Source organism: Hippopotamus amphibius, chromosome 2 (assembly GCF_030028045.1).
Source record: "Hippopotamus amphibius kiboko isolate mHipAmp2 chromosome 2, mHipAmp2.hap2, whole genome shotgun sequence".
NCBI classification, from domain to species: Eukaryota; Metazoa; Chordata; class Mammalia; order Artiodactyla; family Hippopotamidae; genus Hippopotamus; species Hippopotamus amphibius.
This window is the reverse complement of record NC_080187.1, coordinates 13,256,185-13,279,987: the sequence shown is the minus strand read 5'-3', so window position 1 is coordinate 13,279,987 and position 23,803 is coordinate 13,256,185. Positions and strand designations below refer to the sequence as shown.

Genomic DNA, 23,803 nt, shown 5'->3' with positions numbered 1-23,803 from the left:
TCAAGAGGGTGCTGTCTGGGGTTTCCTCCTGCCTACAAGCTTCTTCAGGCCCTGTTTCAAGTCTTTGTTTCTTAGGCTGTAGATAAAAGGATTGAGCATGGAGGACAGAACTGTGTAGACAATGGTTGCTACGTGGTCCCTGACAGTGTAGGTGGACACAGGCTGTAAATAGACATAGAAGATGCTTCCATAAAAGAGTGCTACCACAGTGATGTGAGAACCACAAGTGGAGAAGGCTTTGCATTTCCCAGCTGCTGAGGGAATTTTGAGAACCACAATGAGGATGCGTATATAAGAGAAAATAATGACTAGAAAAGGGGTCACTAAAACAACAGATCCTTCTATCATTATCACAATTTCATTGAGAAATGTGGAGGAGCAGGACAATTTCATCAGAGGGCTGATGTCACAAAGAAAGTGATTTATAACATTAGCATCACAGAACGTCAGCTGATTCAGCAAAATGGTGTGTAAGAGTGAGTGGAGGTGAGGCAATGAACAGGAGGTGGCCACCAGCAGGGCACAGCAGTGGTGACTCATGGTGGTGACATAATGGAAGGGGTCACAGATGGCCACATAGCGGTCAAAAGCCATGACTGCCAAAAGGCAACTGTCAGTGTTGCCCAAGGCATATATAAAATACATTTGGGTCAGACACCCAGCATAGGAGATGGTTTTTACTGATAGAAAGTTCACCAGCATCCTGGGGACAACAGTTGTTGTATAGCAAATATCAGTGAAAGACAGGAAACTCAAAAAGAAATACATGGGGTTCTGGAGCTGGGGGTCAGAGTGGATGGCCAGGATGATGAGCAGGTTCCCTGTTATGGTGACCAGGTATATGGTGGGGTAGAGGATAAAGAGTGGCTTCTGGTCCTCAGGCCGGGAGGAGAGTCCCAGGAGGATGAACTCAGAGACACTGCTGGTTTGGTTGAGTCTTTCTATTGACTTGGGTCTAGTTATACACAAGAAGTTTTGTTATTTATCATGTTCCAATTCCATAAACCAAGCCATGAGAACCCAGCAAGTCTTTGTTTCCTCTATGTGGTCACCATTGGCAGCTGTGCGGGGATAGCTTGTCAAGTTCATCGTCCTCTCTTCCCAAATCCATGGGCATTATAAGGCCCTTATGTTGCAAGCTGGAGAGACAGAAGAGTTTTCCTTTAGAAATCATCAGAGGTGGACCTCTCTGATTCAAGTTCCTTTGATCCTATTCTGGGAAAATCACTGTTTCACTGCTGGGAACATAGCAATAGATCCAATAAATCTTTGCTTTTGTGTACTTCATGTTGTATTTTGGGATCATCAATAAACAGAATATGTAGTATAATATCAAGTAGGGAGAGACTTGTTAACAAAATAGAGCAGTGAAAGAAGATGGAAATTACTGGGGAGTGAGAATGAAAGTATATTTTGATAGGGAAGGACAGAACCATCATTCTGCATCAAAGCAAGTTCAGGTGTTATAATACTAGACTTTAACTTTGCATGTCGTGGATAGAAATAAGCAATTGCCAAAATAACCAACTGGCAAATATAAGAGGAATGTTGAATCCAGTTCAACAGTATCTTTTCCTTGTCTGTGCACAGAATGAGAGGTTCATTCTCCTTAGCTCATGAGATGCTATCATCATCAGTCTGTGTCAATTTCCCTTCTTTTGTAAATCATTTTTCCTTCTTTAATCCCCTGTCCTAAATCACATGTGTACAAGGTGGGCATCCTTTTTTGACTATTCAATTCATATTCTTAAAATTCCTTTTTCATATATTTATCCAAAAATATCTATAAGAAACATTTATACATATGGATTTTTTCAGTCATATCCAGTTATCCAGCAATGGACATCAAAAAGGCCTCTGTTTATTGGTACTATGAAAACAATGCTATGAGAGATCTTGCATCAGCAAAGTGCTTTTATTTTATTTTATTTTTTTATTATTTTTTTTGGGGTACACCAAGTTCAATCATCTGTTTTTATACACATACCCCTGTATTCCCTCCCTTCCTTGACTCCCCCACCCTCGAGTCCCCCCCGCCTCCCCGCCCCAGTCCTCTAAGGCATCTTCCATCCTCGAGTTGGACTCCCTTTGTTATACAACAACTTCCCACTGACTATCTATTTTACAGTTGGTAGTATATACATGTCTGTGCTACTCTCTCGCTTCGTCTCAGTTTCCCCTTCACCCCCCTCCCCCTCCCATACCTCGAGTTCTCCAGTCCATTCTCTGTATCTGCGTCCTTGTTCTTGTCACTGAGTTCATCAGTAGCAAAGTGCTTTTAAAAAGTGATTTAAATCAATATTTTAGAGTCAACATATTCACCCATACCTTGTGAATAGACATATTCCATAGGATTTTCAAACATTTTGAGACGTTGGTTATTTATATATTCTTGGTTACTATAAAAATCTCTACAATGAACATAGTTTTATGTCATATATAATATGAAACACCCATGTCATCAAAGTGTTTAAAATCATTTCTTTAGTGGCGGCATACCCTTTCACACATTTTGAATGTACATTGGTATAGTACACTGATGTATTAATATATTAATTCATCGAACAGATAAATATGTACATTTCAGTTGTGAGTTACTAAGCATTTTTAAAGCTCAGTTAGTTCATGTGTAATATTGGGCACAGACATCCACATTCTTATGAGGGTTTAGTGAGATAACACATTTACAACACTTAGAAGAGAGACAAGCATATTTAAACACTCAGGAGAAGCTGTTGATCCTCACCAATCCCCGTGTCTTCTTCTCTTATCTGCTAATTCTAGATGTTCTCAAAATCAATTAATTCACATGTGTACAATATCACATCCCTCACTGCCAAATTGTCAGGCTAATTTTAGGAATTTATAAGATTTTATGGAAGAAATATTTGTTTATGCATTGAGCTTTGAATGAATCAGAAAGTAAATAATAATAACCAGTATTTATTGAAAATTAATTACATGTCATGCTTATGCTAAGCATCTCACTAATCCCATAATAAGGAAGTGCGAAGCATGTGCTGTTATCAGGAGACTGAGGCTTACAGAGGTGAAGTGGCTTGTTCAAGATCACTAAGGAAGTGAATAGCAGTCAGGATTTGAACCCCACTGTGATTTCAGACTCACTCTAAGCTCATACTCTCAAGCATTATACTATCCCCTCCTCTAGGTTTGGTATGTTAATTGTCTGTCATAATTAGGCACAGGCCCTGTTTCCCTCATTTTGAAAATTTCCTACATAAACTACCTTTTTATCCCTTTAACTGACGAGCTTTCTTTTCCCATGTTCAGAATCTATCCTTGTAGTTGCAAGAGAGATGGTGTATGGAATTTGAGAGGTGGTGGAATTTGAATATTTGAATACCCATGATTAACTGGTCAAAATCCGGCAGAAAAAATTGACCATTCATGACTGGGGTGTGGAGCTGGGGTTGTGCAGTGGACAGCGCCCTAAAGACAAAAAGTATGAGTTTGATTTGTTCTGCATCACCTGCTCACAAGCTGATTCCTGAAGTTTTATGAATAATAAGGGAGATACCATGTCTGTAAAGCAGTTTGTCACACACAGATCAATATTCAAAGATGAGTTTTTTGTGAAATGGCTGCCTGGGGAATGGGGAATACAAAATTAGTGGCAATTTGGTGAATGAATGAGATTGGATGCTCCAGGTCGCAGATGTGAGGAACACCAGGCTAGAAATAAGGAAGAAGGTTTTGGATCTGAGAATAAGGAAGAATAGTTCTAAAAACACAGTGTGAATGAGGCTGGGAAAACAATAGTTTTTTTTTTTTCCCTCTTCTTTTCTACTGAAGGGTTTTGCTTTCATCAAAATATATAATATAGATGACCTTGAGGTCATACTGGATGGACTTAAAACCAAATACCACAGGGAGGGTGGGGGGGACTCGAGGGTGGGGGAGTCAAGGAAGGGAGGGAATACTGGGATATGTGTATAAAAACAGATGATTGAACTTGGTGTACCCCCCAAAAAATAAAAAAAAAAGGATATTATAAACAAACAAACAAACAAAAAAACAAATACCACATAGAAGTTCTACTTGGACCTTATGACTTCTCAATCCATGAAATGTTTGAAAGTGTTTGGGAGAAAAGAGTAACGTACCAAACAGGGCTGGAGTAGCCAAGTGGGTGGCCAGCTTCCTGAAGCTCACCTGCATGTCCAGATGCTTTTCTTTCCTTCCCAGCCTCTCCAGAAGCTGACCTGCACTGCATCTGTTCATCAGGTCCAAGCCTGCTTCTCAGCCATAGCACAGCTTCCTCATGTGTCTCCCGTGAAATTTGGAGCCAAATGACAAGGAGAGAAGCAGGAAAGGAGGGAGGACCTGATATCCTACTCCAAAGGAATAACACTTTTCCTTTCCCTGGCCTCAAACCCCCATTTCTTTCCTAATGCCTGATCCGCAGCATGCTGCTGCTTCTCCCAGCTCCATATCCCAGAAGGCAGAGATGCTCTGACTTAAGTGGGAGGACTCTCCTGATTGTGGAAGCCCAGACAGTTTCTCTGAGGTCTGCTCTGCAGGACTTTGGGGCACTTGTTAGGCTGAGGATGTTGTGGTGTGATGAACTCTCTGGGGAGTTTGTCCTGGCATCTCTCTAGGCAGAGAAAGCAGAAAATGGGAATCACAACTAGGAGAGCTGACTCCAAGGGGGTAAGGGGACCCTTGAGGCTTTCTGTTTAGATGTTGGGACTAATCTCAGAGCTTCTGAACCTCACTGCAACATCTCAAGGGCATGCTTCAGTTTCCCCAACTGCGGGTTATCAAGGATGGACAAATATTTATGTGGGTGAATATTTTCATTTTGGGGGATTCAGATGTGGATCAAGGTATAGTCTTGATCCAGATGGGTCATAATTTAATATGAGGAGGTTGCAGTTTTCAGAGAATTCAGTTGGGGGAGATCAGTGGTGTGTATGTGCTTTTCAGTGTCTGGGGAGACGTGGATTAGATTTTTTTTCTATGTGGGATTAGGTTAATGTTAATGTATGTTTAAAGCACAGGGTCAGGCAAAGGTTATTGTCGTATTCAGGTTAGGGGCTTTGGAAAAAATATACATATTTCAGAGTTTAGTCTCGGAGCAGTGTTTTGAGATCAAGTGTTGAGGAAACAGATATTATTTATTAGAATGTTGCCTGGCCACTAATAGTTGCTTTTAAGAAGTTAGCCTCTATGAGCCTCAGTTTCTTCATCTGAAAAATGAACATAACAACTCTTTCTGGCACTGAAACTAGAGATGAAATTTCCTTCTGAGTTTTATACTGAGAATATTGTGTATTATGGTGAACACCATCCACAACAATGTTATAGGAAGTAGAAAACATTATGCTGCTGCCCTCAGAATAAACCACTGTCTCACAAACAGAACTACATCTTCTTCCTTAGCTTTAAGTTGAATTTAAAAATTTTAATCTGCATATAAGAGTAAGTACTACAGGGACAGAAGGCCCGGGGTTTAAGTCCTGCTCCTGCACTTACTCTTCATGTGGCCTTGGCCTTCGTCTTTCTCTTGTTTCTATTCATTCTTCAAACAAATCTTTCTTTTTTTCCTCTTTCCTTCTTTTTATCTCCCTCACTCCCCCCCGCCTTTCTTCCTTTCCAGCTTAATTGAGATGACTGACATATAACATTGTGTAAGTTTATGGTGTATAATACAATATTTTGACAGATGTACTTACTACACAATTATTACCACAATAATGTTAGTTAACACATCCATAACCTCATGTAGTTACAACTTATATATTTGTTTTGGTGAGAACCTTTAAATCTACTCTCCCAGCAGCTGTCTTTCTTTAAAAAAATTTTTTAAAAGTGAGGTATAGTATGTGTACAATATTATATAAGTTTTGGGTATACAACATAGTGAATCACAATATTTAAAGTTTATACTCCATTTATAGTTATTATGAAATATTGAGTATATTACCTGTACTGAACAATGTATGCTTGTAGTTTGTCTATTTTATACCTAGTTTTTCATCCTTCTTAATCCTCTACCCTTATCTTTTCTTTTTTAATGGAGAAATACTGTTTTTTTCATCTCCTACACACAGCACTTAGTACAACGTTTGGCACACAGAAAATATTCATGTTCATTGAGCAAATGATCTCTCCTTTCATTCTCACAACTGACCAGGGAAGTGGATGTTATGAGTTGCAATGATGAAAACTAGGAAGACTCTTAAAGTCAACATATTGCTATATGATATAATATTACACAATGGTTTTCAAAAGTTTAATGATGTGAGAGAAGGTTCATGATAAAATATTGCCTGCACACACCCACACCAAACTATTATCACTGGTTATTTCTGAGTAGTGGAATTATAACTTCTTTTTCTTTCTTGTTTCTTGTTTTTTAAGATATTTTTTAAGCTCTTTATTGGAATATACTTGCTTTACACTGTTGTGCCAGTTTTTGCTGTACAACAAAGTGAATCAGCTGTATTTATCCATATATCCCCATATCTGTTCCCTCCCGCAACTCCTTCCTACCCTCCCTATCCTGGCCCTCTAAGTCATCAGCCATCATCGAGTTGATCTCCCTGTGTTATGCAGCAGCTTCCCACTAGCTATCTCTTTTACATTTGGTAGTGTATATATGTCAATGCTACTCTCTCATTTCGTCCTAGCATCCCCTTCCCCCCGCCCCCTTGTCCTCAAGGCCATTGTCTACATCTGCATCTTTATTCTTGCCCTGTCACTGGGTTCATCCATACCATTTTTTTTTTTTTTAGATTCCATATATGTGAGTTAGCATACAGTATTTGTTTTTCCCTTTCTGGCTTACTTTACTCTGTATGACAGACTCTAGGTCAATTCACCTCACTACAAATAACTCAATTTCATTCCTTTTTATGCTGAGTAGTATTCCATTGTATATATGTGTCACATCTTCTTTATCCATTCATGTGTCAATGGACATTTAGGTTGCTTCCATGTCCTGGCTATTGTAAATAGTGCTGCAATGAACATTACGGTACATGTTTCTTTTTGGATTATGGTTTTCTCAGGGTATATGCCCAGTAGTGGGATTGCTGGACCATATGGTAACTCTATTTTTAGTTTTTTAAGGAACCTCCATACTCTTCTCCATAGTGGCTGTACCAATTTACATTCCCACCAACAGTGCAGGAGAGTTCCCTTTTCTCCACACCCTCTCCAACATTTATTGTTTCCAGATTTTTTAATGATGGCCATTCTGACCGGTGTGAGATGATACCTCATTGTGGCTTTGACTTGCATTTCTCTAACAATTAGTGATGTTGAGCATCTTTTCATGTGTTTGTTAGCCATCTGCATGTCTTCTCTGGCAAAATGTCTATGAAGTCTTCCACCTATTTGTGGATTGGGTTGTTTTTTTGGTATTGAGCTGCATGAGCTGCTTGTATATTTTGGAGATTAATCCTTTGTCAGTTGCTTCATTGGAAAATATATTCTCACAATCTGAGGCTTGTCTTTTTGCCTTGTTTATGGCTTCTTTTGCTGTTCAAAAGCTTTTGTTTCATTAGGTCTCATTAGTTTATTTTTGATTTTATGTCCATGATTCTAGGAGGTGGGTCCAAAAGGATCTTGCTTTGATGGATGTCATAGAGTGTTCTGCCTATGTTTCCCTCTAGGAGTTTTATAGTGTCTGGCCTTACATTTAGGTCTTTAGTCCATTTTAAGTTTATTTTTGTGTATGGTGTTAGGAAGTGTTCTAATTTCATTATTCTACATGTAGCTGTCCAGTTTTCCCAGCACCACTTTTTGAAGATGCTATCTTTTCTCCACTGTGTATTCTTGCCTCCTTTGTCAAAGATAAGGTGCCCATATGTGCGTGGGTTTATCTCTGGGCTCTCTATTCTGTTCCATTGATCTATATTTCTGTTTTTGTGCTAAAACCATACTGTCTTAATCCCAAACAGGGATATCATCTGTTCGCTTCTCTTTGTTCTAGTCATCCTCAGGAGGAGGAGGATCATCCTTGTGGTGGGTACACCACTGAATGACCTTTTTTAATATTGCTGCATTAAATTTGGCAAGGGGACTGGATCATCATCTCCTTCATCATCCATTCCCAAATTTTCCAACATGGTCTTGATAGTCATAGATTGTTTTCCAATTTAAACATCTACTATGATACTGTCTTGATCACGGTAGCCCTGTAGTACACTTTGAAGTCAGGGTGCCTGATTCCTCCAGCTCCATCCTTCCTTCTCAAAATTGCTTTGGCTATTCGGGGTCTTTTGCATTTCCATACAAATTGTAAGATTTCTTGTTCTAGTTCTGTGAAAAATGCCATTGGTAATTTGATCGGGATTGCATCGAATCTGTAAATTGCTTTGGGTAGGGTAGTCATTTTCACAATTTGATTATTCCCATCCAATAACATGGTATGTCTCTCCATCAATTTGTATCATCTTTAATTTCTTTCATCAGTGTCTTATAGTTTTCTGCATAGAGGTCTTTTGCCTCCTTAGGCAGGTTTATTCCTAGGTATTTTGTTCTTTTGGTTGCAATGGTAAATGGGAGAGTTTCCTTAACTTCTCTTTCTGCTTTTCCGTTGTTAGTGTATAGGAATGCAAGAGATTTCTGTGCGTTAATTTTTATCCTGCTACTTTACTAAATTCATTGATTAGTGCTAGCAGTTTTCTGGTAGAGTCTTTTGGGTTTTCTATATATAATATCATGTCATCTGCAAAGAGTGACAATTTTACTTCTTCTTTTCCAATTTGGGTTCCTTTTATTTCTTTTTCTTCTCTGATTGCTGTGGCTAGAACTTCCAAAACTATGTGAATAATAATGGTGAGAGTGGACACCCTTGTCTTGTTCCTGTTCTTAGAGGGAATTCTTTCAGTTTTTCCTCATTTAGGACGATGTTGGCTTTTGGTTTCTCATATATGGCTTTTATTATGTTGAGGTAATTTCCTTCTATCCTCTTTTTCTGGAGAGTTTTTTTTAAAATTTTATTTATTTATTTGTTATTTTTTGGGGGGTATATCAAGTTCAATCGTCTGTTTTTATACACATATCCCCGTATTCCCTCCCTCCCTCGACTCCCCCCCACCCTCCCTCGAGTCCCCCCCACCCTCCCTGTCCCAGTCCTCTAAGGCATCTTCCATCCTCGAGTTGAACTCCCTTTGTTATACAGCAACTTCCCACTCGCTATGTATTTTACAGTTGGTAGTATATATATGTCTGTGCTACTCTCTCACTTCGCCTCAGCTTCCCCTTCACCCCCCACCCCCCCCAAACCTCGAGTTCCCCAGTCCATTCTCTGCATCTGCATCCTTGTTCTTGTCACTGAGTTCATCAGTACCATTTTTAGATTCCATATATATGAGTTAGCATACAATATTTGTCTTTCTCTTTCGGACTTACTTCACTCTGTATGACAGACTCTAGGTCTATCCACCTCATTACATAAAGCTCCATCTCATCCCCTTTTATAGCTGAGTAATATTCCATTGTATATATATGCCACATCTTCTTTATCCATTCATTTGTTGATGGACATTTAGGTTGCTTCCATGTCCTGGCTATTGTAAATAGTGCTGCAATAAACATTATGGTACAAGTTTCTTTTTGGATTATGGTTTTCTTTGGGTATATGCCCAGTAGTGGGATTACTGGATCACATGGTAGTTCTATTTGTAGTTTTTTAAGGAACCTCTGGAGAGTTTTTATAATAAATGGATGTTGAATTTTGTTAAAAGTTTTTTCCGCATCTGTTGAGATGATCATATGGTTTTTATCCTTCAATTTGTTGATATGATGTATCATGTTGATTGATTTGCATATATTGAAGAATCCTTGCATTCCAGGGATAAACCCCACTTGATCACGGTGTATGATCTTTTTAATGTGCTGTTGGATCCAGTTAGCTAACATTTTGTTGAGGATTTTTGCATCTATATTCATTAGTAATATTGGCCTGTAATTTTCTTTTTTTGTGACATCTTTGCCTGGTTTTGAAATCAGGGTGATAGTTGCCTCATAGAATGAGTTTGGGAAATATTCCTCCTTCTAATATATTTTAGAAGAGTTTGAGAAGGATAGGTGTTAGCTCTTCTCTAAATGTTTGATAGAATTTGCCCGTGAAGCTATCTGGCTCTGGGCTTTTGTTTGCTGGGAGATTTTTAATCACAGTTTCATTTCAGTGCTTGTGATTGGTCTGTTCATAGTTTCTATTTCTTCCTGGTTCAGTCTTGGAAGATTGTACTTTTCTAAGGATTTATCCATTTCTTCCAGGTTTTCCAATTTATTGGCATATAGTTGCTTGCAGTAGTCTCTCATGATCATTTGTATTTCTGCAGTGTCAGTTGTTACTTCTCCTTTTTCATTTCTAATTCTGTTGATTTACATCTTCTCTCATTTCTTCCTGAAAATGTGGCTAATGGTTTATCAATTTTGTTTATCTTCTCAAAGAACCAGCTTTTAGTTTTATTGATCTTTGCTATTGTTTCCTTCATTTCTTTTTCATTTATTTCTGATCTGATCTTTATGATTTCTTTCCTTCTGGTCACTTTGGGTTTTTTTTGTTCTTTCTCTAATTGTTTTAGGTGTAAGTTTAGGTTGTTTATTCGATGTTTTTCTTGTTTCTTGAGGTAGGACTGTGTTGCTATAAAATTCCCTCTTAGAACTGTTCTTGCTGCATCCCATAGGTTTTGGGTTGTTGTGTTTTCATTGTCATTTGTTTATAAGTGTTTTTTGATTCCCTCTTTGATTTCTTTAGTGATTTCTTGGTTGTTAAATAGCATATTGTTTAGCCTCCATGTATTTGTATTTTTTACCGTTTTTTTCCTGTAATTGATATCTAGTCTCATGGTGTTGTGGTCTAAGATGCTTGATATGATTTCAATTTTCTTGAATTTACCAAGGCTTGATTTGTGACCCAAGATGTGATCTATCTTGGAGAATGTTTCATGTGCACTTGAGAAGAAAGTGTATTCTATCGTTTTTGGATGGAATGTCCTATAAATCTCAATTAAGTTGAGATGGTCAAAGGTGTCATTTAAAGCTTGTGTGCCCTTAATTATTTTCTGTTTGGGTGATCTGTCCATTGATGTAAGTGGGGTGTTCAAGTCTCCCACTATTATTGTGTTCCTGTCAATTTCCCCTTTTATGGCTGTTAGCATGTACCTTATGTATTGAGGTGCTCCTATGTTGGGTGCATAGACATTTACCATTGTGATATGTTCTTCTAGGATGGATCCCTTGATCATTATGTAGTGTCCTTCCTTGTCTCTTGTAACAGTCTTTACTTTAAAGCCTAATTTGTCTGATATGAGTATTGCTACTCCAGCTTTCTTTTGACTTCCATTTGCATGGAATATCTTTTTCCTTCCCTTTACTTTCAGTCACTATGTGTCCCTTGGTCTGAGGTGGGTCTCTTGTAGGCAGCATATAGAAGAGTCTTGTTTTTGTATCCATTCAGCCAGTCTGTGTCTTTTGGTTGGAGCATTTAATACATTTAAGGTGATTATTGACATGTGTGTTCCTATTACCATTTTCTGAATTGTTTTGAGTTTGTATTTGTAGGTGTTTTCCTTTTCTTGTGTTTCCTACTTAGAGAAGTTCCTTTAGCACTTGTTGTAAAGCTGGTTTGGTGGTGCTGAATTCTCTTAACTTTTGCTTGTCTGAAAAGCTTTTGATTTCTCCCTCAAATCTGAATGAGATTTTTGCTGAGTAGAGTTATTCTTGGCTATAGGTTTTTCTCTTTCAGGACTTTTAGTATATCCTGCCTTCCCTTCTGGTCTGCAGAGTTTCTGCAGAAAGATCAGCAATTATCCTTATGGGTTTTCCCTTATATGTTATTTGTTGCTTTTCTCTTGCTGCTTTTAATATTTTTTACTTGTGTTTAATTTTTGTTAGTTTGATTAATATGTGCTTGGTGTATTTCTCCTTGGGTTTATTCTGTATGGGACTCTCTGTGCTTCTTGGACTTAATTATTTCCTTTCCCATGTTGGGGAAGTTTTCCACTATAACCTCTTCAAATATTTTCTCAGACCCTTTCTTGTTTTCTTCTTCTTCTGGGATGCCTATGATTCGAATGTTGGTGTGCTTAATGTTATCACCAAGGTCTCTGAGACTGTCTGCCATTCTTTTTATTCTTTTTTCTTTTTCCTGCTCTGTGGCAGTTATTCCCCCCATTCTCTCTTCCAACTCACTTATTCATTCTTCTTCCTCAGTTATTCTGCTGGTTATACCATCTAGAGTATTTGTAATTTCATTTATTTTGTTGTCCTTTACTGTTTGTTTGCTCTTTGGTTCTTCTGAGTCCTTATTAAGTGTTTCTTGTGTTTTCTCTATTTTGTTGTCAAGATTTTGGATCATCTTTACTATCATTACTTTGAATTCTTTTTCAGGCAATTTTCCTAATTCCTCTTCATTTATTTGGTCTTCTGGGTTTTTTTCCTACTCCTTTGCCTGCATGGTGTTTCTTTTTTTCTCATTTTGCCTAATTTATAGGATTTTCTGTCTCCTTTCCCTATGCTGCCTAGTAGTAATTCCTCTTTTCTCTGCCCTCTTACCCCTGTGGTGTGGTTTGTCCAGTGTATTGAGTTGGCTTCCTGGTGGTGGGTCTGGTGTCTGCTTTCTGATGTGTGACTCTGTGTCTTTTCTCTCTGGTGAGCAGGGCTGTGTCAGGTGGTGTGTTTTAGGGTGTCTGTGAGGTTAATATAGCTTTAGGTAGTCTGTGTGCTGATGGGTGGGTTTGTGTTCTTGTCTTGTTTGTAGTTTGGTGTGAGGTGTCCAGCACTGGCAGTTGCAGACAGTTGGATGAAGCCAGGTCTTAGACTCTGATACAGGGGTCCATGAGAGTTTTCTGCAGTTAATCTTCCCTTTATCTGAGGAATCCATATTAGTCTAGCATCCTGGATTCAGTGATCTCTCCCCAGAGCCTCCTACTTGACTTCTGATGGAGTATTCCAGACTTCAGAGGTTGCTTGTCATGGCAATAAAGGGGTTTAAATAAGACTGTCCAAGCCCCAGACTAATGGCAGAGTGTTGAGTCTAACAAATACTAAGTCAAGGAAACACATACATGTGTAAGACACACAGATACAGAATCCCATAGGACATAAGGCACTAGAAAGACCTGACAGAAGAACCCCAGTATGCAATCAGACAATCAAAGAGAAAACCAACAAAAATTCAAAACCACACCACAGGAAAACAAAACAAACACAAAACAAACAAACAAACAAACAAACAAAAAACAGCACACACACAAACACAAATCCAGGGAGATTTTGAAAGCTAGGATCAAATATAATAAAGAGGAAGAGTACAATCAGACAGACTGAAGATTCCCAAAATAAAACCAGACAAGTATTATCAGAACTAAGATAAAGATCAAACTTAATAATAAAAACCAAAGCAGTGTGTCATCTGGAGAATAAAGCAAGGAAACAGAGCTGAGCAATAATGATTATAAGTATATTAAGATAAAAGAAACTAAAAAAGGATAGAATACAGGGCAACATAAGAGCATAGTGTGACTGGAAATATGAAAAGAAAAAGAACAAAATAGAAATGTATAAAAGATAGAGATGAAAAGAAGGTAGGAGAGATACCATCAGCACTACAAAAAAGTTAGCTATAAATAGAAATATATAAAAAGGCTAAAAATAAAAATAGAATAAAAAATATATGTTATAAAACATGTAGATCTCTTAGGACTAAGATAGTAGTTAATTAAAAAACCAAAACCAAAACCAAACAAACAAACAAAAAAAACTAGAGCTGACCCCAGAATGGACCAGATGAATAGAATTAATAATAATGTTTCTGTTTCCTTGGGGTCTCAGATGTAAGTGTCCTTCTACCCACCTTGAGTTTTTGTGTTACTCTGCAACTAGCAGAGCTTCCTTTATTGTTTGAATGTAAGCGCTGGTGTGTGGGGAAAGAGAGGGTGCAATAGTGGCTCCTTCTCCTGGGAGTGAGTGAGCAGTGGTGTCCTACCTGGGCCACGGCAGCTTGGGTGGCTCAGGCCGAGAAAGAAACTACAACCGCAGCTCCTCCCCCCCTGCTACAACTCTGCTGGGGTGCCTTGCCTGGGTCACAGTGGCTTAGTCAGCCATGGCAGTGCCTGTTGCAGAGGGATGCCAGCTGCTCAGGTGTAAACAGAATGTCTCCAGAGCTGGGCCACTCTGCGGGCTTTTGGCTCTTAGCTGCAGTCACTCTAGTCCAACCCTGCCCGGGGCCTTTGTTATCCCTGAGTGTGTTAGCCAGGCCCAAAGGGGTCTTTCCTTTGTCCATCGCAGGCTCTGAGAGAGAGGCTACACCCGTGGCTCCTCCCCCCTGAGTCAGCAGTATTGAACCGCTGCCATGGCCACCCAGCTTTCCATGGTCAGCATTCTCCACTGCGGATTTCTTCCCTCCTGTCCTCTCAGTGAGTCTCCCCACTGCCAACAATGTTTTTCACCCTGAACCAGTTCCCTGGTTCCCATGTTCCAGCTCCCAGACCCCCTGTTCAGCTGTGAACCAATGTCTCAGTCTGGACATGCTGAGCCATGGTGTGGACCCTCCATGTGTTTCTCACTCTTTCCCATCTGCCACAGCTCAGTTGCTTCACCCTCTTTGAACAGTCCCAAATGCCTCCCTTCTGATACAGGGAAAGTCCCCATTGGAGAAGGGGTTTCCCCGTCAGATAAAGGACATTTCTCCAAATTTGGCAATCTCCCCTCTGTTTCAGATCCCCCTGCCCCAGGGTGTGGGACCCATCCCTTTCCTTTTTTCTCCTCTTTCTCCTCTCCCCCCCCCCATCCTACCTAGTTATGTCAGGATCTTTGCAGTTCTTTCTGGTGTCCGAGGTTGTCTGTTGGTGTTCAGCTGGTACTCTGCAGGAATTATTGTGTCTTTTGATGTATTCCTGATGCATCTGTAGAGAGGGATGCATTCCATGTCCCTCTACTTCACCACCATCTTTCTTCCTCTAGACTTTTTTTAAATTAAAAAAATTTTCTTAAAAAATGTTTTATTGAGATACAGTTAACATACAATAAACTGCATATATTAAAGTTGTACAATTTGATATTTTTCATTAGTCATCAGTTTTATACACATTAATGTCTATATGTCAATCCCAGTCTCCCAATTCATCCCACCCCAACCCCTCCCCCCCAGTGTCCATATGTTTGTTCTCTATATCTGTGTCTCTATTTCTACCTTGCAAACCGTCTTTCTAGATTCCACATATATGTGTTCATATAGGATATTTGTTTTTCTCTTTCTGACTTACTTCACTCTGTATGACAGTCATTAGGTCCATCTACCTCACTACAAATAACTCAATTTCATTCCCTTTTATGGCTGAGTAATAGTCCATTGTGTCCATTTGTCTGTCGATGGACATTTAGGTTGCTCCCATGACCTGGCTATTGTAAGTAGTGCTGCAATGAACATTGTGATACATGTTTCTTTTTGGATTATGGTTTTCTCTGGGTATATGCCCTGTAGTGGGATTGCTGGGTCATATGCTAATTCCATTTTTAGTTTTTCAAGGAACCTCCATACTGTTCTCCACAGTGGCTGTATCAATTTACATTCCCACCAGCAGTGTAAGAGGGTTCTCTTTTCTGCACACCCTCTCCAGCATTTATTGTTTGTAGATTTTCTGATGAAGCCCATTCTAACTGGTGTGAGGTGATACCTCATTGTAGTTTTGATTTGCATTTCTCTAGTAATTAGTGATGTTGAGCAGCTTTTCATGTGTCTCTTGGCCATCTGTATGTCTTCTTTGGAGAAATATGTATTTAGGTCTTCTGTACATTTTTTGATTGGGTTGTTTGTTTTTTTGATATTGAGCTGCATGAACTGTTTTTATATTTTGGAGATTAGTCCTTTGTCTGTTGATTCATTTGCAAATATTTTCTCCCATTCTGAGGGTTGTCTTTTAGTCCTGTTTATAGTTTCTTTTGCTGTGCAAAAGCCTTTAAGCTTCATTAGGTCCCATTTGTTTATTTTTGTTTTTATTTCCATTACTCTAAGAGGTGGGTCAAGAAAGATCTTGCTGTGATTTATGTCGAAGAGTGTTCTTCCTATGTTTTCCTCTACAAGTTTTATAGTGTCTGGCCTTACACTTAGGCCTGTAATCCATTTTGAGTTTATTTTTGTATATGGTGTTAGGGAGTGTTCTAATTTCATTTTTTTACATGTAGCTGTCCAGTTTTCTCAGAACCACTTATTGAAGAGGCTGTCTTTTCCCCACTGTATATCCTCACCTCCTCAGTCATAGATTAGTTGACCATAGGTGCGTGGATTTATCTCTGGGCTTTCTATCCTGTTCCATTGATCTATATTTCTGTTTTTGTGCCAGTACTATATTGTCTTGATTACTGTAACTTTGTAGTATAGTTTGAAGTCAGGGAGTGTGATTCTTCCAGCTTCTTCTTTTTCTTTTCTTTTTTTCCTCAAGATTACTTTGGCTACTCAGGGTCTTTTTTGTCTCCATACAAGTTTAGGAGTTTTGTTCTAGTTCTGTGAAAAATGCCACTTGTAATTTGATAGGGATTGCATTAAATCTGTAGATTGCTTTGCGTAGTATAGTCATTTTCACAATATTTATTCTTCCAGTCCAAGAACATAGTATATCTCTCCATCTGTTTGTGTCATCTTTGATTTCTTTTATCAGTGTCTTATAGTTTTTTGAGTACAGGTCTTTTACTTCCTTAGTCAGGTTTATTCCTAGGTATTTTTTCTTTTTATTGCAATGGTGAATGGGATTGTTTCCTTAATATCTCTTTCAGATCTTTCCTTGTTAGTGTATAGGAATGCAAGAGATTTCTGTATGTTAATTTTGTATCCTGAGAGTGAAGTAAATCAGAAAAAGAAAAACAAATACCACATGCTAAGGCGTATATATGGAATCTAGAAAAATGGTACTGATGAACCTAGTGGCAGGGCAGGAATAGAGATGCTGACATAGAGAACAGACCTGAGGACATCAGGGGGATGGGGGAGGGGAAGGTGGGACATAGTGAGAGAGTAGCAGTGACATATACACAAAACCAAATGTAAAATAGATAACTTGTGGGAAGCTGCTACAGAGTGCAGGGAGATCATCTTGATGCTTTGTGAAGACCTAAGGGGCTGGGATAGGGAGGTTGGGAGGGAGGTTCAAAAGGGAGGGGATATAGGGATATATGTATACATATAGCTGATTCGCTTTATTGTACAGAAGAAACTAACACAATAGTATAAGGCAATTATTCTCCACAAAGATAAAAAAAATGTATCCTGCAACTCCACCAAATTCATTGATTAGCTCTGGTAGTTTTCTGGTAGCATCTTTAGGGTTTTCTATGTACAGTATCATGTCATCTGCAAACAGTGACAGTTTTATTTCTTCTTTTCAAACTTGAATTCCTTTTATTTCCTTTTCTTCTCTGATTTCTGTGTCTATGACTTCCAAAACTACATTGAATAATAGTGGTGGGCCTGGACATCCTTGTCTTGTTCCTAATCTTAGAGGAAAAGTCTTCAGTTTTTCACCATTGAGAATGATGTTTGCTGTGGGTTTGTCATATATGGCCTTTATTATGTTGAGGTAGGTTCCCTTTATACCCACTTCCTGGAGAGTTATTATCATAAATGTGTCAAGTTAGACTCTTAAGAGTTGGAGTTTCTAGAATATGGTCTTAAATCATATTTTAAACATATAAGTTTAAGGATAGATGGAGGGAAGCAAGGTTTCAACACCGCACGGTGGAATGGATGATTTTCTGTTATTACTCTTGATTCCTGTTCTTTCTGCCATTAGCATTTTTAATTGTGTGGTAAAAAAAATTTAAAAGAAATAAAGCTATAGCAATATAATGAAGGAAGGATAGAAAGATAAGAGAATAGTGAATATGAAAAAGTATTTAAACAAAAAGTTTTGGATGAAAAACAAAGGAATTATAAAAGCCCTCAAATTGAGAAAATTAGCTGAAATGTATTCCTCCACCTTCTTCTGCTTTCCCTTCTTTCCATTCATTCATTCCTCCTCACAACATTCTTCAAAGACATTCAACAGTTATAAATTAAGTAATTATTTTTAGCAATATACTAAAATTGAATGATTTTGGAGGATAATTCTTAGTAAAAGACAGAAATTAGTTCAGGAAATATCTGTGGGAAAGGGATTAGTTTAAAGCAGTATTTGGAAGATGCGATGTGATGACTCTTCATAGGAAAGAGGAGAAATAGTGAGGAAGAGTATCATGATTTAGGCAGAGGCAGAGACAATTGATGGGCCATCAGCGATGGATGTAAGTGCCCACAATGCCTTGTCTCACATGCATTAAAAATGCTAACCTTCAAGAGCTTACTTGTTCACCAAGAGCTGGCAGAAATCAGACTCAAGTGGGGAAGGTTCCACTGTGTCTTCATTAAGACTGTGCTGCCTGGGGTTTCCTCCTGCCCACCAGCTTCCTCAGGCCCTGTTTCAGGTCTTTGTTTCTCAGACTGTAGATAAAAGGATTGAGCATGGAGGACAGAACTGTGTAGACAATGGTTGCCATGTGGTCCCTGACAGTGTAGGTGGACACAGGCTGTAAATAGACATAGAAGATGCTTCCATAAAAGAGTGTTACCACAGTGAGGTGAGAGCCACAAGTGGAGAAGGCTTTGCGTTTCCCAGCTGCTGAAGGAATTTTGAGAACTGCGATGAGGATGCGTATATAAGAGAAGGTAATGAATAGAAAAGGGGTCACTAAAATAACAGATCCTTCTACTATTATCACAATTTCATTGACAAATGTGGAGGAGCAGGACAATTTTATCAGAGGGCTGAGGTCACAAAGAAAGTGATGGATAACATTAGCATCACAGAAGGTGAGCTGATTCAGCAGAAGTGTGTGTAGCAGTGAGTGGAAGTGAGGCACTGAGCAGGAGAAGGCCACCAGCAGGGCACAGCGGTGGTGACTCATGGTGGTGACATAATGGAAGGGGTCACAGATGGCCACATAGCGGTCAAAGGACATGACTGCTAGAAGGCAACTGTCAGTATTGCCCAAGGCATATATAAAATACATTTGGGTCAGACATCCAGCATAAGAGATGGTCTTATCTGACAAAAAGTTCACCAGCATCCTGGGGACAACAGTTGTTGTGAAGCAAATGTCTGTGAAAGACAGGAAACTCAAGAAGAAATACATGGGGGTCTGGAGCTGGGGGTCAGAGTGGATGGCCAGGATGATGAGCAGGTTCCCTGTTATGGTGACCAGGTATATGGTGAGGAAGAGGATAAAGAGTGGCTTCTGGTCCTCAGGCCGGGAGGAGAGTCCCAGGAGGATGAACTCAGAGACACTGCTGGTTTGGTTGAGTCTTTCCATTGACTTGGGTCTAGTTATACACAAGAAGTTTTGTCATTTATCATGCTCCAATTGCATAGCCCCAGTCATGAGAACCCAGCAAGTCTTTGTTTCCTCTATGTGGTCACCATTAGCAGATGTGCAGGGCAAGCTTCTCAAGCTCATGGTCCTTGATGTGGTCCTCCCTTCCCAAATCAATGGGCATCACAAGGCCCTTATATGCAAGCTGGAGTGATAGTAGAAGAGTTTTCCTTTAGAAACCATCACAGGTGAACCTCTTTGATCCAAGTTCCTTAGATCCCATTCTGGGAAAATCATTGTTTCCTTGCTGGGAACATTGCAATAAAACAGAAAATTTTGCCTTTGTGTAGTTCATGTTGTAGTTTGGGAGGTAAATCATCAACAAACAGAATATGTAATATAATATCCTCTAGGGATAAATTTGTTAACAAAATAGAGCAGTATAAGAGGATGGTGATGGTTGGGGAATGGAGGGGGGTATTTTAGATAGGGAAGTCACAGAACCCTCATCCCTTATCTAAGCAAATTCTTTAACTTGGTATGTCTTGAATAGAAATAAGCATTTGCCAAAATAACGAACAGGGCAAATCTAAGAAGAATGTTGAATCCAGTTCAACAGTACTTTTTTCCCCCTTGTCTGGGCAGAGAATGAGAAGTTCATTCTCCTTAGCTCATGGGATGCTGTCATCACCAGTAGGTGCAAGTCTCCCCTTTTTGTGTAACTCATTTTTCCTTTCTTTAATTCCCTGTCCTAAATCACTGTGTACAAGATGGGCATCCTTTGTTGACTACTCCTGTTTTAAAAATTTCTCTTTCATATATTTATCCAAAAATATCTATGAGAAACATGTTTATATACATGTTTTTTTTTTCAGCCATATGCAGTTATGCAGCAATGGACATCAAAAACTCTTCTGTTTCTTGCTACTGTAAAAAGCTCTGTAATTAGAGATCTTGCGTCAAAGAAGTGCTTTAAAAAAAAGTGCTTTAAATCAATATTTAAGAGTCTGCATATTCACTCATACCTTTTGAATAGATATATTCCATACGGATTTTCAAACATTTTGAGACAGTGGTTATTTATATATTCTTGGTTACCATAAAAATCTCTACAGTGGACATACTTATATCATCAAAGTGTTTAAAATCATTTCTTTAGAGGCAGCTTACCCTTTCAGATATATGAATGTACACTGATGTAGTACATTGAGATATTACTATATTAGTTTTTTGAACAAACAAATCCTTACATTTTAGTTGTAAGTTACCACACTTTTAATTTTTTTTTTTTTGGCCGCTCAGAATGTGGGATCTTAGTTCCCCAATCAGGGATCAAACACGTGCCTCCTGCAGTGGAAGGTCAGAGTCTTAACTACCAGACTGCCAGGGAAGTTCCCAGACATTTTCAAACCTCCATTATTTCATGTGTAATATTGGACACAAATTATCCACATTCTCTTTAAGGTTTGGTGAGACAACACATTTGAAACACTTAGCAGAGAGGCAAGCACATTGTGAGCACTCAGGAGAAGCTGCTGATCCTCATCAGCCCCTGTGTCACCTTCCCTTATCTTCTATTTCTAGATGTTCTCAAAACCCATTAATTCATACGTGTAAAATATCATATCCCTCACTGCCAAATTGTCAGCATAATTTTATGATTTTACAGAAGAAATATTTGTTTATGCATTGAGCTTTGATTGAATCAGTAATTAAAGTAAATAATAGTAACCAATACTTATTAAAAATTTATTACATATCAAGCTTATAATATGCATCTCACTAAACCCCATAATAAGGAATTGGGAGGTGAAGCGGTTTGTTCACGGTCACTAAGGAAGTGAATAGTTTAGAATTTGAACCCCACTCTGATTTCAGAAACACTCTAAGCTCGGGCTCTCAAGCGTTATGCTACCCCTCCTCTAGGTTTGGTATATTTATTGTTTGTCACAATCAGGCACAGGCCCTGTTTCCCTTATTTTAAAAATTTCCTACATGAATTACCTTTTACCCCTTTAACTGACAAGCTTTCTTCTCCCATGTCCAGAATCTATCCTTGTAGTTGCAATAGAGGTGACCTATCTTTCTGTGTTGTAGAGATGGTGGAATTTGAATATTTCAGTATCCATGGTTAACTGGTCAAAATCAGGCAGAAAAAATTGGCCATACATGACTGGGGTATGCCTGGTGTGTGGACCTGGGGTTGTGCAGTGGACAGCACCCTGAAGACAAAAAGTATGGGTTTGATTTGTTCTGCTTCACCTGCTCACAATCTGATTCCTGACGTTTTATGAATAACAAGGGAGATAGCATATCTGTAAAACAGTATATCACAGAGATCAGGATTCAAAGATGAATCCTTTGTGAAAGGGCTGCCTAGGGAATGGGGAATACAAAAATTAGTGGTGATTTGGTTAATGCATGAGATTGGATGCTCCAGGTCATAGATGTGAGGAATAGCCATGGTGATGACTAGAAAAAAGGAGGAAGGCTTTGGATCTGAGAATCAGGAAGAATAGTTCTAAAAGCACAGGGTGAGAGGATCAGACTGGGAATAAAATGGGTTGTCTTTTCTTTTCTTTTATACTAACGGGATTTTGCTTTCATCAAAACAAATGGTATAGATAGCCTGGAAGTCCAGCTGGATGGACTTAAAACCAAATACCATATGGAAGTTTTACTTGGACCCTATGACTTATCAATCCATGAAGTATTTGAAAATATCAGGGAGAAGAGTAAGGTACCAAACTGTGTTGAAGTAGCCAAGTGGGTGGCCAGCTTCCTGAGGCTCACCTCCATGTCCAGATGCTTTTGTTTCCTTCCCAGCCTCTCCAGAAGCTGATCTGCACCACATCTGCTCATCAGGTCTCTGCTTCTCAGCCACAGGTCAGCTTCATTATGTGTCTCCCATGAAATTTGGGGCTGATTGATAAGGAGAAAAGCAGGAAAGGAGGAAGAACTAATACAAGGATAACATGTTTCCTTTCTCTGGCCTCAACCCCCCCATTTCTTTCATAATGCCTGGTTCCTATCTCACTGCTGCTCTCCCACCTCCAGATCTCAGAAAGCAGAGATGCTCTGACTTAAGTGGGAGATCTCTCCTGATTGTGGAAGCTCAGACAAGCTTCCTATGAGTCTGAGGTCTACTCTGCTGGCCTCTGGGGCACTTGTTAGGCTGAGGATGTTGTGGCGTGATGACCTCTCTGGGGAGTTTGTCCTGGGATCTCTCTAAGCAGAGAAAGCAGAATGGGAATTACAGGTAGCACAGCTGACTCCAAGGGGACAGTGGGCCCCTGAGGCTTCCTGTGTAGATGTTGGGACTAATCTCAGTACTTCTGAACCTCACTGGGACATCTCAAGGACATGCTTTACTTTCCCCAACTGTGAATTATTAAGAGTGGACAAATATTTATGTGGGTGAATATTTTTATTTTGGGGGATTTAGATGTGGACCAAGGTGTCTAGAATCTGGTGGGTCATAACTCAATATGGGGAGGTTACAGTTCTCAAGGGATTCAGTAGGGGGAGAACAATGGTGTGTATGTGTGTTCCAGTATCTGGGGAGGATTGTGGATTAGATTTATTTTTCTATGTGGGATTAGGTACTAAAACCAGAGAGAAAACATCCTTTTGAACTTTATATAGAGAATACTGTGTATTTTGTTGAACACCATCCATGATGATGTCATTGGAAATAGAACACCCTCTGCTACTTCCCTCAGAGTAAACCACTGAGTCACACAAAACATCTGTATCTTCTTTCTTAGCTTTGAGTTGAATTTAAAATTTTTAATCTATTTATTAAGAGCAGGTACTAGAGAGACAGGAAGCCCTGGGTTTGAGTCCTGCCTCCTGCACTTATTCTTTTTTGTTTTTAAAATATATATTTATGCATTTATTTGGCTATGCCAGGTCTTAGTTGCTGCATGTGGGAGGTTCCTTGTGGTGTGTGGGCTCTTTAGTTGTGGCATGTTGTCTTTAGTTGTGGCATGCAGGATATAGTTCCCTGATCAGGGATTGAACCCACACCTCCTGCATTGGGGGTGTGGAGTCTTAACCCCTGGACCACCAGGGAGGTCCCTCTTGCACTCACTCTTCATGCAGCCTTTATATTTCTCTTGTTTCTATTTATTCACCCAACAAATATTAATTAATTACTTAATTTCCACCTTTACTGAGATGAATGATGTATAACATTGTGTAAGTTTAAGGTGTACAACACAATGATTTGATAGATGTATTCATTGCACAGTGATCACCACAGTAATACTAGTTAACACATCTGTAACCTCATACACTTACGACTTATTTGTTTTGGTGAGAAATTTTTTTTTGTTGTACAGCCCTGTAAATTATTTTACTTTGCTTTTAAAAAATTTTTTTTATTGGAGTAAATTTGATTTACAATGTTGTGTTAGTTTCAGTTTACAGCAAATTGAATCAGTTACACATGTACATATATCCACTCTTTTTTAGACTC

At 39.0% G+C, this 23,803-nt stretch overlaps 2 protein-coding genes across 2 annotated transcripts; both read right to left on the bottom strand.

The window, feature by feature from the left end:
- On the bottom strand, positions 1-957 carry LOC130846122 (olfactory receptor 1L8-like; the record flags this gene model as incomplete). Its single annotated transcript, XM_057724151.1, has 1 exon — positions 1-957. A coding segment is annotated over one exon (957 nt), but the record flags the coding sequence as incomplete, so codon positions are not given.
- A 17,421-nt stretch (positions 958-18,378) lies between these two features.
- Positions 18,379-19,335, bottom strand: LOC130845989 (olfactory receptor 1L8-like). Its single transcript, XM_057723902.1, has one exon. It carries the CDS (start codon positions 19,321-19,323, stop codon positions 18,379-18,381), a length of 945 nt encoding a protein of 314 aa, XP_057579885.1. The 5' UTR covers positions 19,324-19,335.
- Positions 19,336-23,803: the final 4,468 nt, after the last annotated feature.

What these genes read in the sequence shown, in the direction of transcription:
- LOC130845989 (XM_057723902.1), bottom strand. Translation starts at nt 19,323, where the DNA reads ATGGAAAGACTCAACCAAACCAGCAGTGTCTCTGAGTTCATCCTCCTG.